We start from the raw sequence: 13,680 nt of genomic DNA, 5'->3' as shown, positions 1-13,680 counted from the left end.
GCCCTGGAAAGTGTCTAGAACAGAGTGTGGGGGGGTTGGATGGGGGGGATGGAAAAAGGAGGGGGTTGTTAGATTGATGCCCTGGGGTCTGGGTTTGGGTTCCCCTGCCTCTTGGGAAAAATGGTGGGAAAACAGTCTATAGTCCTCACTCCATTCATACATTTATGAATTCATACATTTGCTTTTGTGGCTTGTTACAGTCACTGTCTGCCTATTGTTCTTCTGTATATTCTAAGTATTTGTTTTCTGTCTGTAAGCTAACCCGCTTTTTGTTGATTCCAGAATTTATTAATGTTATTCAGATGATTGCTGGAACAACAACAGGCCTTTTGTTCTGCATGTTCATTTCACTACATTGATTACACCGTTGAAAGCAGAGTAATCAATGCATTAACCCTTTGAAACCTGGAAGAAGGCAACGAGCAACTTAAGAAATGACCCAGTAATTAGCAAGAAAATTGTAAAAAAAAAAAAAAAAAAAAAAAAATTAATTACAAAAATAAACTAACAACAAAAATAAACAAACAACAACAACAAAACAAAGAAAGAAATTTTAAAAAAACAGTAAAGTAAATACAAATGTAGTAATGACAATAATAATACAATTTAAAAACCCAAGGAAATATACCGAACTGCTTAAAAATTACAAATATTCTATAGAATAATTTTAAATATAAAGGTATGATCATTTTAAATAAAGGCCTCTATAAAATTTCCCCTAGCTTTTCAAAAAAATATTTTATAAATCTATTAATGTCTTGCAATTTCTTGGTTGCTTCTTGCCGAGTTGCTCATTGCCTTTTTGCTCACATTTTTGAAAGAAATCAAACCAGTGTGCGCCGAGTTCAAAGGTTTGAATACTTGTGAAAGGCGTTGCAATGTATCACAAGGGATGTGATGTCATCCCAGGTTTCAAGGGGCTAAGAAAGCAAAATTATCAGGAGGGTTTTTTATTTTTTATTTTTTTTACATGTTTCTTTTATAAGCGTGATTGAGGAAAACAGTCTTCTTTTCAGTCACACTCGTACTTTTTGCTCTGAATTTTTATTTCAACTGCATTTTATGCAGATCATCTTCAGGAGAACAAACCTACATTTAAAAAAAGCTATTTAAAAAAAAAAAAAGCAGAAACCACAACCATACCATCATAGAACCAAGTTCAATATGCATATATGTGGTAATAATGCCCTTACAAAAAGTTTCTTAGATCTGTCTTTTAATATCTACATGAAGATGTAGTTCATTGTGCAGATAATGCTGAATTGATGCTGTCATATTTTAAATTTCTAAGCAGATTCAGAGTTTGTCAGAGTTGCTTGTGAGTTCAGCTCAGTTTTACAGCCACCTTTCACCTGTCAAGTTTGCAGCTGCACTGGTCAACATTTTATCAATAATCGGCCAAATGATCCCGTGTATGGGTTTGTCATTTTTACAGCTCATTTTTATGGTTTTAAAGTCTGTGACTTTACTCACAATGTTGTTTACAGTTTAAAACCAACACTAATAGTCATTATTGTTTTATTTTATTTTATTTTTATTTATTTATTTAGAATTTTAAATTTTATTTTATTAATGATTTTCTGGCCTCATGGTTGCAGGGAAATATGACCGCAAATTATTTTTACCCTTTTAAGTTTTTATGGCAAATCATCCAATTGTTATTCTTCTGTTAACGTTGTTTTTAGCTCTACCAGCTCCTTTACTAAATGCTCTACTATGACACCCTCTGGTCTCTAATTGTATGCCTCTGCTGTTTGCTTCTGGGCCGGTCATTTTTAGAGCTTTCAGAGCTTTTGTGCTAAAAACAGCCAAAAAAAGATGAGAGCGAGTGAGTGAGTCAAAACAAAGTTGTGTGCAATAAAACCAAAACAATGAGCTAAACAACACAGTAAAGCTCTGTAGATCTGGGAGGAGCTGCAGAGTTGGTGACAGTTCTCTGTGGATTTGTCATAACAGATGACCACAACAAACAAGAGCTGATGTCATCTATTAATATTTTTCAAAACGGTTAGAGCAGTGTTAAGTTGTTGGACGTCCACAACAAAATTTTAACCATTAGCACAGAATTTCAAACTTGTTCGAGTCCCACTGTGGACTGTGGAATCAGTCGAACAACGCTGTTATCTTATATGTCTTACTGCTATAAGCTCAAGATGTTCCCTTACACACCGGAGGTTCTGTTCCTTTACAGGACGGATCAAAAGTACACGCCTTCATTATCACCAGCACTTCATTTCCCACATTCCCTTGCTGAATCACTACTTTAAGAACTAAAATAAAAAAAACCAAACAAACAAAAAAACAGACCTTTAAAGACATTTGTTCATTGACAGAGAAAAATCAGCTTGAATTCAGTTATTTATGCATTCCACTGGTGAGGTATTATCACTGTGTAATAAGAATGAAGTGGCCACAGAAACTTCGCTCCTGCAGCATAAGCGGCTTTGCTGCTACCAAACAATTTGATAATTATTTTTTCAAAAATGTTTTGCCAAAATGTCTCTTTTTTGTGTTTGCTATGACAATGGATCATTGTTGTAATCCATTAAAACTGACTCAAGATTTATTACTCAAGTAACTCAAAACTTTTTAAAGCCCTTTTTTTCAGCCTACAGAGGGAGTGTCTGATACTCTGAAAACTGATTTTGGATCAAAAATGAAGAAAACTGTCCTTTTAACTCATTTAAACTTTGTGGCGCAATAAATTAACAAAAAATATAAACTTTGATTTATATACTTTATTGATACACATCAAAGGTTGAAATCAAAGAACATGATGTCCTCTTCCACCATAATCAGCAAAGTTTTAAAACTAATACCAGTTTGAGTTTTCCTTTTGTCCTGTATTTTTTGGATCCAGTTGGGATAAGTTACACAAGGTGTTTGACTTGTCCTTCCTTCACCTCATTTTTGTCCCCCTCCCTGTTCTGTAGATGAAGACGGGTCCGTTTGCAGAACACTCCAACCAGCTGTGGAACATCAGTGCCGTTCCCTCCTGGTCCAAAGTCAACCAGGGTCTGATCAGAATGTACAAGGCCGAGGTATGCCTGCTTCCCTCTTTCTCATCGTCACTGATCAGTCCAGTTCCTCAGTGATTCATCAGTCTGATGAACAGTTTGGTGGGAAAAGTCGGGGGAGTGCATGCAGGTTTGAAAGCAACAATTATTGCTTGTAATGTTGGCTAATCAAACACTAAAGCGCTAAAACTCAAAGCTGAACTACATGGATACACAATCTATAGAAGATATAGGTATTTGTCAAAGTTAGTGATCTCCTTTGCTAAAAACACTATCCCCCCACAGTTAGTTTATCCTGTCCTTATTGACTGCAGACCAGGCTGTACCTCTTTGGTGGAGCAGTTCATGCTCCAGCAGAGAAGGGTTATATAAAAGTAGATGGTGTGACACAGAGGTTGGACTGCAGCTCTCTTGGTTCCCTCAAAGATCAGCACTGGGAAATTGTTGCAGTCACCTAGTGGTGTGAATTTTCACATAAATGTTCGCCAAAATTGAACTTTATGTGAATGTTACTTCCCCTGCACGAACAGATCCACTGATCATTTAAGTGAACTGATGTTAGTCTGAAAAATCAGCTGATGTGACCAAGACTGTGAAAGAAGATGTTTACATGAGCTATTTCATGAGTTTAAAAACTAGACTAAGAGTCTGCAGCCATTTTAGCAGCTCTGTGAGGCTGAACATAAGCCATGTTTCCACCAAAACCTTTTGGTAAAGTATCTTTGGAACCAAAAGTAACCCCTACAGACATGGACTTGGAGTGTAGATCCATTTAGCTTTTCCACTGCAGACAGTACTCTTACATGTGGGCAGGGTTGTTGTCACTCGCTGCTCCGTCCAGCAGCACTCGCTGTATTTCCCTGTTCACCACTGATACAGAGTGAAGTCTGTACCCAGTTTATCATCCACCGAATGGAGCTGCACGCCGACATTTTCAGAATAAAAAATAGCAGGCTACAGTGAGAGTCTCTCTTAATGGGATATTTGAAATTGGCAGGTTTGTGCATCAATTCCTTGTTAGGCAAGAGTGATGGTTTAGTGCCCCTGGAGCACACAGGAACAACGCTCTGCCAAGTTGTTTTCTAAGGATTCAAATATATGAAATTCACATGATGCAGCCGCAATTCTTTTTTTTCTATGCTCGCAGATCCACTCATTATTAAAAGTTTATGTCATCCAAGAGAGAAATAAGAACAGATGGAGTGGTCAAAGTTATATAGTTAAATTCAAGGTGCATTGATGGCTTCTCTGAACATAACTGAGCTGAACTGAGCTGAACGCCTAGGCCACGGAGGAATAAATCGACCCCCAACTTCATTATCTAGGTGTGTTTGCCTGACATCCAGAAATTGGTCTTAAAACGATTTCAGTCTGACTAAAATGTTAACGTGCATTTGAAAGGTGAACTTTTCAGTGCTGTACATTTTGGACATACTCTGTGCTGTAGTTAGTACCTTCATCTTGTTTTTTTTTTGTTCAGTTCTTGTTCTTTTGTTTTTCCCAGCTTTTTTTCCACTAATTATGATGTTTGACGTCGTGGTCAAAGCCCAGCATGGGAACTGTGGAGCGTGTGCAGAAAGCCTAGGCCAGTTTAGGTCCGACTGAGGCGTGTACAGGAAAGAGTTAAACTGACCCCCCACCACATTGTGTAGGTGTGTTAGCCCAACTTTGAGAGTTCGACTTCGTACAATTTCAGTCAGACTTAATATGTATTTCAGAAGTCCAGTTCTAGTCATACTAACACAATATTCCGACGTTTTCTAACATCATGTAAATGTACTGAGTGAATACTTCTCACATTTTCACATAAAAAAAACGCTTGAAATCCAGTTAAGCAATATATAATTAAAAAACAAAAACAAACTAGAAACAGAAATGTAGCTGTTTAAACTGAATATCTTCATCCTTAACTCTGACTCCAGAAACTGTTTTCTTGTTTACATGATATTTTGAAAAATCAGATGACTTCTGAGAGCCGGGCTGTCACCGGGTTCCCTCCGAGCAAAACGCCCAGACAGACTGCTTCTCTTTGAGTAGTGGAGGAGAGAGGCAGGAAAGGGTTAAGCGAGGAATGGAGAGAATGGAATTGTGTGTGTGTGTGTGTGTGTGTGTGTGTGTGTGTGTGTGTGTGTGTGGGCGGTTGGGGGTGGGGTTGGGGGGATGTCTAAGCTCGTTCTCCCCGCCTGCATGCCCACATCCTGTGTTTTCCAGAGCAGCCTGTGAGTCTTCCCAAAGAGCTGAGGGGCCAAGCTGTCTGCCTCTCCCTCCCCCTCTCCCTCCTCCTCCTCCCTCCTCTGCCGTTCCCTTCATTAAATCCTCCCCTCCCTCTGTCCCGACCTTCCTCCAAGCCTGGAGCAACCATCAGCAGACTTGCATTCCTCTCTCCCTTTTCCTGGCCCCACACAGGGTTTTCGGCAGAGAGTTGTGCTAGACCCAGAAAGAGCAGAATCCACCACTTTCTGTCTGAGAGACGAGGCAAGTCCGAGGCCTCGCAGCCTGTTTGGAGCACACATTGAAAGCATGATATGACACATGCTCGGGGAAACAATGGACTCGGACTGTTGGCTTGACTTGAATAGACAGAAACACACAGTGCATCTTGTCCATACATGAAAAAACATCAGCCACCAAGTTCTCCTGGACATTTCAAAGCTTGTGTTCTGAGCACATTCACTCCCAGTTATATCTTTTTTTTTTCTTCTCCTTTTCCAAGCAGCTTTTGAGTTCAGTTCATCTTGACGCACTATTCAAAAATTAACTTGCACAGACTTGCTCGAGATGGCTAATTCATCACATCATGTCTGACGAGCTAGAGAACAAGTTAAGTCTCGACAAGTTATTAACATACTGGAGAGAAACAAATAAAATCCAGACTGTCTGGAAGAAGAGAACCATTCACCAGATGAGGCTGGTCTAATTCTATATTTTTCTGATTGTTAAATCTTTTCTTTTTTCAGTCCAAGAGCATGGTGCATAGATGTGTTTTTAATAGTTTTAATGAGAGTGGAGCTCTATGATAGAGAGGAAGAACACATATCAGGCTCTGATACACACTGTTTGTCAGTGGATACATTCAGTGTTGGTTTAGGTCTGTACTTTGGATTAGTTGCTTGAATTATTTTATTTAGGGGGGTCAGTTTGCACAAATTGTTAGCAAATGCGCACAAACATAGACATAATTGGTAAATATACAGATTTTGCATGAGGATAATTAGTGCTTTAACATAACTAGTACAGACACCACTCAGGAGTTTCAAAATAAAAAAAGACAATAAAAAAGAGAAAGAAAAACGCAAAACAAAAAAAGAAACAAATCACTTAACCTAGACACCTAGACCCTGACTAAATCACAGGATCATAAAATGGAGTTACACCCAATACATTTACATAATGTTAGAAAAAGTGGAATTATTATGTCAGTACGACTAAAACTGGACTTTTAAAATACAAGTCAACATGTTAGTCCTACTGAAATTGGACTAAATCCAATTTCTTGAAATCGAACTAACACACCCAGATAATTTGAGTAGAAGTCGAGTTGTTCCGTCATGTAAACACCTCAGTTGGGCTTCTGCGCACACTCTTCGTCGACGCACCGGCCTCCCTCAGTGTTTACAAAAAGGGACTGTCACCTATCGGGGGGAAGGGGAGCTTTAACACAGGTCAGGAATTTTTTTAAAATGTCAGCACTGTGGAGGGACTTGTGCTTTTAATTTTGGCTCAGGTGAGGGACATATGACTTTAAAAGGTAGTATTTTAAAATTATTTTAAATAAAAAAAGCCACACCCTTTTGATAAATAAAGTACAGTCCCACAACACCAGCATGGAATTTAAGTGATGTCCTGCTGTGGACGGGGTCGCAGCAAAACATATTTTATCCACCTAAAAAGATCAATTTCAGTGTTCATTGTATTTTAATATTGTCTCCTCTTTACCTTCGACAACAGCTGATGGAGGCAGCGGCAGAGCAGCAGCTCAGTGGAGTTTGGTGTTTTAGATATAACGGCTTCAAATCCCTGTTAGTAAGGGCAGATTCCTCATATGTGAAAACCCACTTGGCAATACATCAGATTCTGACTCTGATAAAAAGCACATACAGCTCCACAAATCTGGATCAAATTAGGAGACATGTCATCACATCGTCAGGTTTGCCAAAATGTTTTTCAGTAATGTTTATTGAATCTGTTAATCCATTTTAATAGGCTAGTTGTATCTATTACCTGACAGTGTAGTATGATGTCCTGTGAACGTGTTGTATAGACTCTCTGATGATTTTTCATCGATTAAATTCATGTTGAGACCAAAGTTCTCTGAGGCATGTGTTTCCACCCCAGTTCTGTCCAGATGATCATGACTGATAGCGTCACGGCACAGATAGGCCGAGCACAAGAGTTCAACTCCACTGTGCTCCCCCAGCGCAGTTTCCCAACCCCCAATGCAGACACCCACCACCCCCACCGTCGCTCCCCAACACCAGGACTGTGGCGGCACGCACAAAGGCCTTCCTCTGGGCTCGTCCACAGCCATTTTAAACATGTTCAGAGTGGAAGGCCAGTGGGAAGAGTTAGCAGCAAACGCTTCAGGTCAAGGTTGACTCTCTGGGCTCCACTGAGTGTCTGAGTCAAAGACCAGGATGTGTCCTGTGACTAAACCTCAATAGAGACTCCCTGTTTAGATGCTCAGATGCTGCCACAGCTTCCACACCTGCTTATATAGCTCATGTTAGGGACATACTTGAATGATGAATGGACAGGGATGTATATTTTTGTTTTATATATGGTCTACTTAATAAATTCTGATTGTGGGTAACCAATTTATATGAAGTAGATACTGAAGAAAGGCATCAGAGTCATATATCTGTGTTAAAGGAAAATGTTAGTTTGTTACAACTCAAATTTTAAAGTGATAGTTTTTGAAGTGGGGCTGTATTGAGATACTCATGTATAGTCAGTGTGTTACATACAGTAGCTGGCAGGCGATGTGCTCCCAGTTTGCAGAAACAGACGGCGCACCCCACAGCTCAGCATCACTGTATAGAGGGCTTGATATAAAAATGTTGTTTAGCAACTTTTTAAAAGGCCTACCTAAAAATACAATATCAGTCTAAACAGAAGCTGCATTGAGTGTTTTCAACGGGAAGTTTTGTTTCAGTTAGTGTGTATCAGCCACTAACAGCACTTATAGACCCAAACAGCTGACAGGCAGCGGATAAGAAATGTAGTGCCAAAGGAAAAGGCTGTGTGACGGCGAGGAAAAGCCCTGAAAACACTCTAAATACAGCGTCCACTTACACTGATATTGATTTTTTTAGTAGGTCTTTTTTAAAGTGGCATAAATAAGTTTTGATATCAACCCCTGTACCATCTGTTTCTGCAAACCAAAAGCACGTCGACTGCCAGCTACTACTGTATGTGTAATACAATGACTATATACAGGTATCTCATACAGCCCCAGTACCTCCGCTGAGGAGGTCATGTTTTTTAGTTTGGTTGGTTTGTTTGTCAGCGAGGTAATGGAAGAAACACCAGTTTTCATGAAACTTGGTGGAAGGGTGTAACATGGGCCATTGAAGAACTATTTACATTGTGGAGCTGATCTATATCATGAAGCAAATACTAGACTTCAATATAAATTTCACAAAATGTTACTGTGTGTCATCGTCTTTGGGTATATTTGAAAATGTAATGAGAGTGTATGGTAAGTGGCTAAAAATACTGGTTAAATAGACTGGGGGCATTGTGTGGCTGAGTGGATAAAGCTCGCACTCCAAATATGATGGCTGTGTCCTTGTCGCAGCAGCCGTGGGTTTGATTCCAGCTTGTGGCCCTTTGCTGAATGTTTTCCCCTCTCTCTCCCTCGTTTCACGCTAACAATCTCCTGTCCTTTCTAATAAAGGCAGAAATGCCCCAAAAAAATCTTTTAAAAAATGGACTGGTGCAGAACTAGAGTAAGTGATACTTTCGATGATGGTCAGAAAATCCACACATTTTTACAACGACAGGACTGACATCAGGTTAATTCTGAGATAAAAGTCAGAATTCTGAGATTAATCATATCCAAACCTTGGTCTAAATATACTTAAAGCCATGCGTTGAACTGTCACGGTGCACACTTAGGTCTCGCATGAAACGTTAAATTTTTGTTGCAGTTTGACCTTTCGTTCACATTTTGGGGGCCTGAAAACGCAAACTTTTGAAACCAGGTTCCAGAGTGTAATCTTTTGAAAAACACCACCCCTTCATTACAAAGTTACACCGCCAACTACTGGCGTGGCATACATACTGCAGTGTTTTTGGTTGTTTTTGCGGATCCATGTACACGAGGATTGTGTTCACAATGTTGTCATATGAAGGCAGATTTTTTTTAAAAAAAAAACACAAAGGACAGACTTTTCTGTTTTTAGTAGAGCCGTTCTTGTCTAAACGTGGCCTTAACCGTCTTTCCTTTTAAAACATTCATGGCGTTGCACTCATTTGATTACTAAAAAGTGACTGATGTGATTATATGAGGAATAAAAAAGAGCAGAAATGATTCTCATTCTCAAAGTTTCCTGCCCAATTCTGTCACTGTGAAGAAGGATTTGAGAGCGGTTGGAGGCTTTAACATGTACTTTGTTTGAAACATGCTTTTTCTGGTTTTCTTTTCCAGTGTTTGGAGAAGTTCCCCGTGATCCAGCACTTCAAATTCGGTAGCCTGCTGTCCATCCAGCCTGTGAAGCCTTGACTCTGAAGCCATGCACGCCATGGAAAGACCAAAATCCCGACAGTTGGAACCTACAGTTTTCCCTTCCTCCAGCATCCTCACGTGCAAACCCAACAGTAGCAACAACCAACAACATGTAGTTTGTACACACGCAACTCCACATGTGCGCACATGTGGTCATGAAAGCTTGTTGGCCATCCATGACGTTAATGCGGAGCATGTTGTGGATGAGCTTTGTGATTTTGGAGCATCTTTATATATTTTTGTCATTTTATTTATATAATAGATAGATTTGAATTTGGGCCCTTTTTTGAGGGATGGAGGGAATTTTTTGGGGGTTTTTTTTCCGGTGTGCTCATTGATGCTTAATGCTTGAATTGACCTCAGAGTGTGAATCCTCATGAGCAGTAGGCTCATTCACAGAGTGAGCTGCTACAAAGAAGACTTTGTGTGACTTCTTCAAAATATTTTGCAATAGTTTCCTCTTCAGTTTTAGGTTGTTTTATTTTTTGGTTTTGCTTTTAAGGCCAAATGTTTTTTCTATTTTATTGCAAATGTACCAATATTTTTAAATGACCAGGTCATCCCAACATCCCCGTCACATTAAGAATTTGCTGAGAAATAACAGTTTTGAGTGTTTTTTTCCAAAATAAAATGTCTCAACATTTCCCTGTCTCGCTCAAATGGGGAAAAAAAAGTCAGTATTAGACTTTTAAAGCTTCCACAACAGTTCATCCAAAACAGAATATACTGAATTTCATGCACTTTGTTTACATGAAAAGTAAGAAGTTTAGATAAGAATCTTAGCATATCTCTCTTTAATTTTACCCCTCCATGTGTCCCTTTTAAGTTACTGTCAATAATCTACACCCATCACAGTCCCAGCTGAGCCCACTCTTAATTTAAAGGACCTCTATATGACATTCAGAGCATTAACACATGAGCAAAGCACTATTTTCTATTTAAAGATATAGTGGAGTGACGGCGACCTGAGCAGAGAATGAAGTCACACTCCCTCTGTGTGTGATATAATCTGAGCTGCTCTTTTCTTTAAGCTGCACATACATGTTAGTGCATGTGAGTTCTGCTGGATTCAAATGGAACTCATGAGCTTGTTGTTACGACATGAGAAGCCACATACATGATATGTTTTGCATTCAAGTCATGGAGGCAACAGTGACATGGACGCTGCTGCTGCCGTCTAAACGCCACCAAGGCTAACAATTTAGCAAACTAGCGAGCCAGTCACGAAATGCAAAGGCGGAGTGTTAGAGGAAAAAGATGAGGCCATTGGGAATATCAATTTCCTCTGGCATATAAAATTACAGCAACTTTATATATAAAATTACAATATATTAGCTTACCATCCTCCGAAAAATTTAAGTCCATGGCCTGCATCATTTCTGAAAGTAAAAAACGTCACAACTCATGAACTCAAAGCTTCTACATACTTTATACTTCATAAATACGACATAAGGGGGGTGTTCTTCTCATGATCATGATTAACTCAACCCCATTAGAACGCAGCCATCTTGTGTGTTTATCCCAACGGAGTTATTAATTTCCCCAAGAATGTTCCACCTAGTTCCAAACACGCATGGGGAAAAAAAATAGTGCCACTTCTTAGGTTTCCATCAACCCTCAAATTGCACAAATTGAAATTGTGAATATAAAACATGTCTAATGGAAATAGGTCAATAAAAAAACTCATTGCAAAAATGTTTTTATGCTTGACGCATGAGGTATAGATATTTTGCGAAACGCTTTTTTTTTTTTTTTGCTTTTCTAGGTCACGTGATGGGCTATGTGCTTGTCAGTAAGAACTGGCTCCCTCATGATGCTGCAGGCCCTACAAAAGGTATTAAATCGCATAGCTCTTCAAAAATTGGGCAGATCATCCGGAAGTTTTGTATCCATAATTCCTCTGTAAAATCGTGGACTATCACCTCCCAGAAATCCCTCATACGTGGCTGCTCTTACGTATAAGGGGCTTGCCTTTCCATTACTGCGGGCATAACACATCTACGTAGCCTTTGGTCAAAAATCATGACGACAAGTGCGGTGGGTTCAATAGAAATGAAATCCATCTTTTGAACATCAATAACTATGCTTCTTGGAATGTTATCACCAGAGGAGAAGTCGCATAACATCACTCAGTGGAAACGCAGTCATCTCGCAATTGTATGTCATCAACATTTCAAAAATATTATGTTTTGCTCAAATCTGTATTGGAAATATGCTTACTGTTATCCCAGTAACTTGCTAAATGCCACCTTATGGCTGATGACGCATTGTCACTTGTTCCCTCCAGCTCCCCTCTGGTTAACACTGTTTACTGTCAGCACTGTTGTTATCATCATTAGCTGCTAGCCACCAGCTCAGCCACCTCCATGTTGAGAGCCGTGTGCAGACAATCCCTGCTCAGACTTCGAATCATAGATATGCTCTGAATATCACGTATAGCTCCTTTAAAGGTGCAGTCAGCAATTCTAATTAAATGCACTTTTTGTCAAACACTATTATTGCAGCCAATCAGAAAAAGGGGTGTTCATGCTCATTCATAGGACAAGGCAAAGGCAGTAGGAGCAAGAGGGTCAATCTGGCACATGCAATAAGGTGCTGAACTCTACATTGCAAAATTAACAATCTTTCTCAAGAATCACTGACTCCACCTTTAATTTACTTAATCTGTTAGGGTAAACATTTATGTGAATTGACAAACCATTCTTGAATAAATTCTTGTGGTTGTGCTGTGTAGCTTTTTCCTCAGAATTCTCACCCCACATAAAATAGATGATAGTAATAATAAATAGAGGTTTTTTTTAATAATTATAGTTTCCTACCCCAGATTTGACCCCAGTTTTGATTGATTGGTGAATTCTGCATGTGTCTCAACTGGCACATTTCAAAGATCACGGCATGTGTTTTTTAATTTAATAAGATAAGAACTATTTTTGTGTGATTACCTTGACCTGTCAAACCTGATTTAATAAATTCCTCCGTTTTCTCATCTTTTATCTGGCGGCCCCACCATGCACTTGGATGTTGTTCTGTTTCCATGTTACATTACGCTACATGTACAGTTTGACAATTTCCCATGTTGGTGTCCCCCAATACGGACGGGGGCATAAGTATAGACAGTGCAGGCAGTGAGATTGTACTGGGGGCATGCACAAGTGAGCCACATCAGATAATGCTCCTAATAAAGCTTTAACAAAACCACAGTATCACAATATGTTTTTATAAGAAAAATGTTTCAAAAAAAAAAAAAAATTTGGTATTCCATTTGTTATTTATACCCTTAAATGTGCAAATCTATCTATATCATGGTTCAAAACTTAAAAGGCAGTACTAAGTAAACTATAACAAAATTATAGGCTGGTTCTACATGTACTACAAAAAGAATCAACAAAATATTTTTAAAAAAAAAACTTCAATCAACTGAATATTTTCTTTGATCACATACAAATGCAGTGATGATTGCTGGGTAACATGTGTATGTTGTTGTCAATGTGGTCCAATCTTAAGTCTCCATTTGATCACGTGACAAGACAAGACTGGCTAGGTAAGCTAAAATCTGTCAACACTGAAGAGCTGAGGACAGTCAGGCCATTTAAACACAAATGAATAGAGAAATAAGGAGGAGGAGAAGGCTGCAAAGCTTCTTTCTTAAAAAAAACAGTCACCATCTCACAGACAAGCCCTTGTTGCTGCTCTCAGTGTGTCCACAAACATGTAACAGGTAAGCTAACGTTAGCAGCAAGCTAGAGACCAGTGGTCTAAATAACTGTAACATTTGTATTATGTAGGCTGTGCTAGGCTGCTAATAAATTAACACCTCTCCTAGGTTGATAGCAAGCCCATGAAGCTAACTAATAGCCTAGCAGATGCTGGCTGTTCCTAGCATTAGAGGACCATTATATTCACATATTTTTGCATTGCAGGCCTTACCAGTCAGAG

At 39.2% G+C, this 13,680-nt stretch overlaps 1 protein-coding gene across 1 annotated transcript in view; it reads left to right on the top strand.

Moving 5' to 3' along the window:
• Nucleotides 1-12,730, top strand: part of ptpa (protein phosphatase 2 phosphatase activator) — a 30,567-nt gene extending 17,837 nt beyond the window's left edge. The window contains exons 9-10 of the mRNA XM_042509070.1: nt 2,934-3,041; nt 9,667-12,730. Of these exons, the coding sequence (XP_042365004.1) occupies nt 2,934-3,041; nt 9,667-9,741 (183 nt within the window). The 3' untranslated portion in view covers nt 9,742-12,730. The remainder of the gene's footprint in view (nt 1-2,933; nt 3,042-9,666) is intronic.
• Nucleotides 12,731-13,680: the final 950 nt, after the last annotated feature.

This window comes from Plectropomus leopardus, chromosome 20 (assembly GCF_008729295.1).
Source record: "Plectropomus leopardus isolate mb chromosome 20, YSFRI_Pleo_2.0, whole genome shotgun sequence".
Lineage (NCBI taxonomy): Eukaryota > Metazoa > Chordata > Actinopteri > Perciformes > Serranidae > Plectropomus > Plectropomus leopardus.
This window is presented reverse-complemented; position numbering and strand designations above follow the sequence as displayed.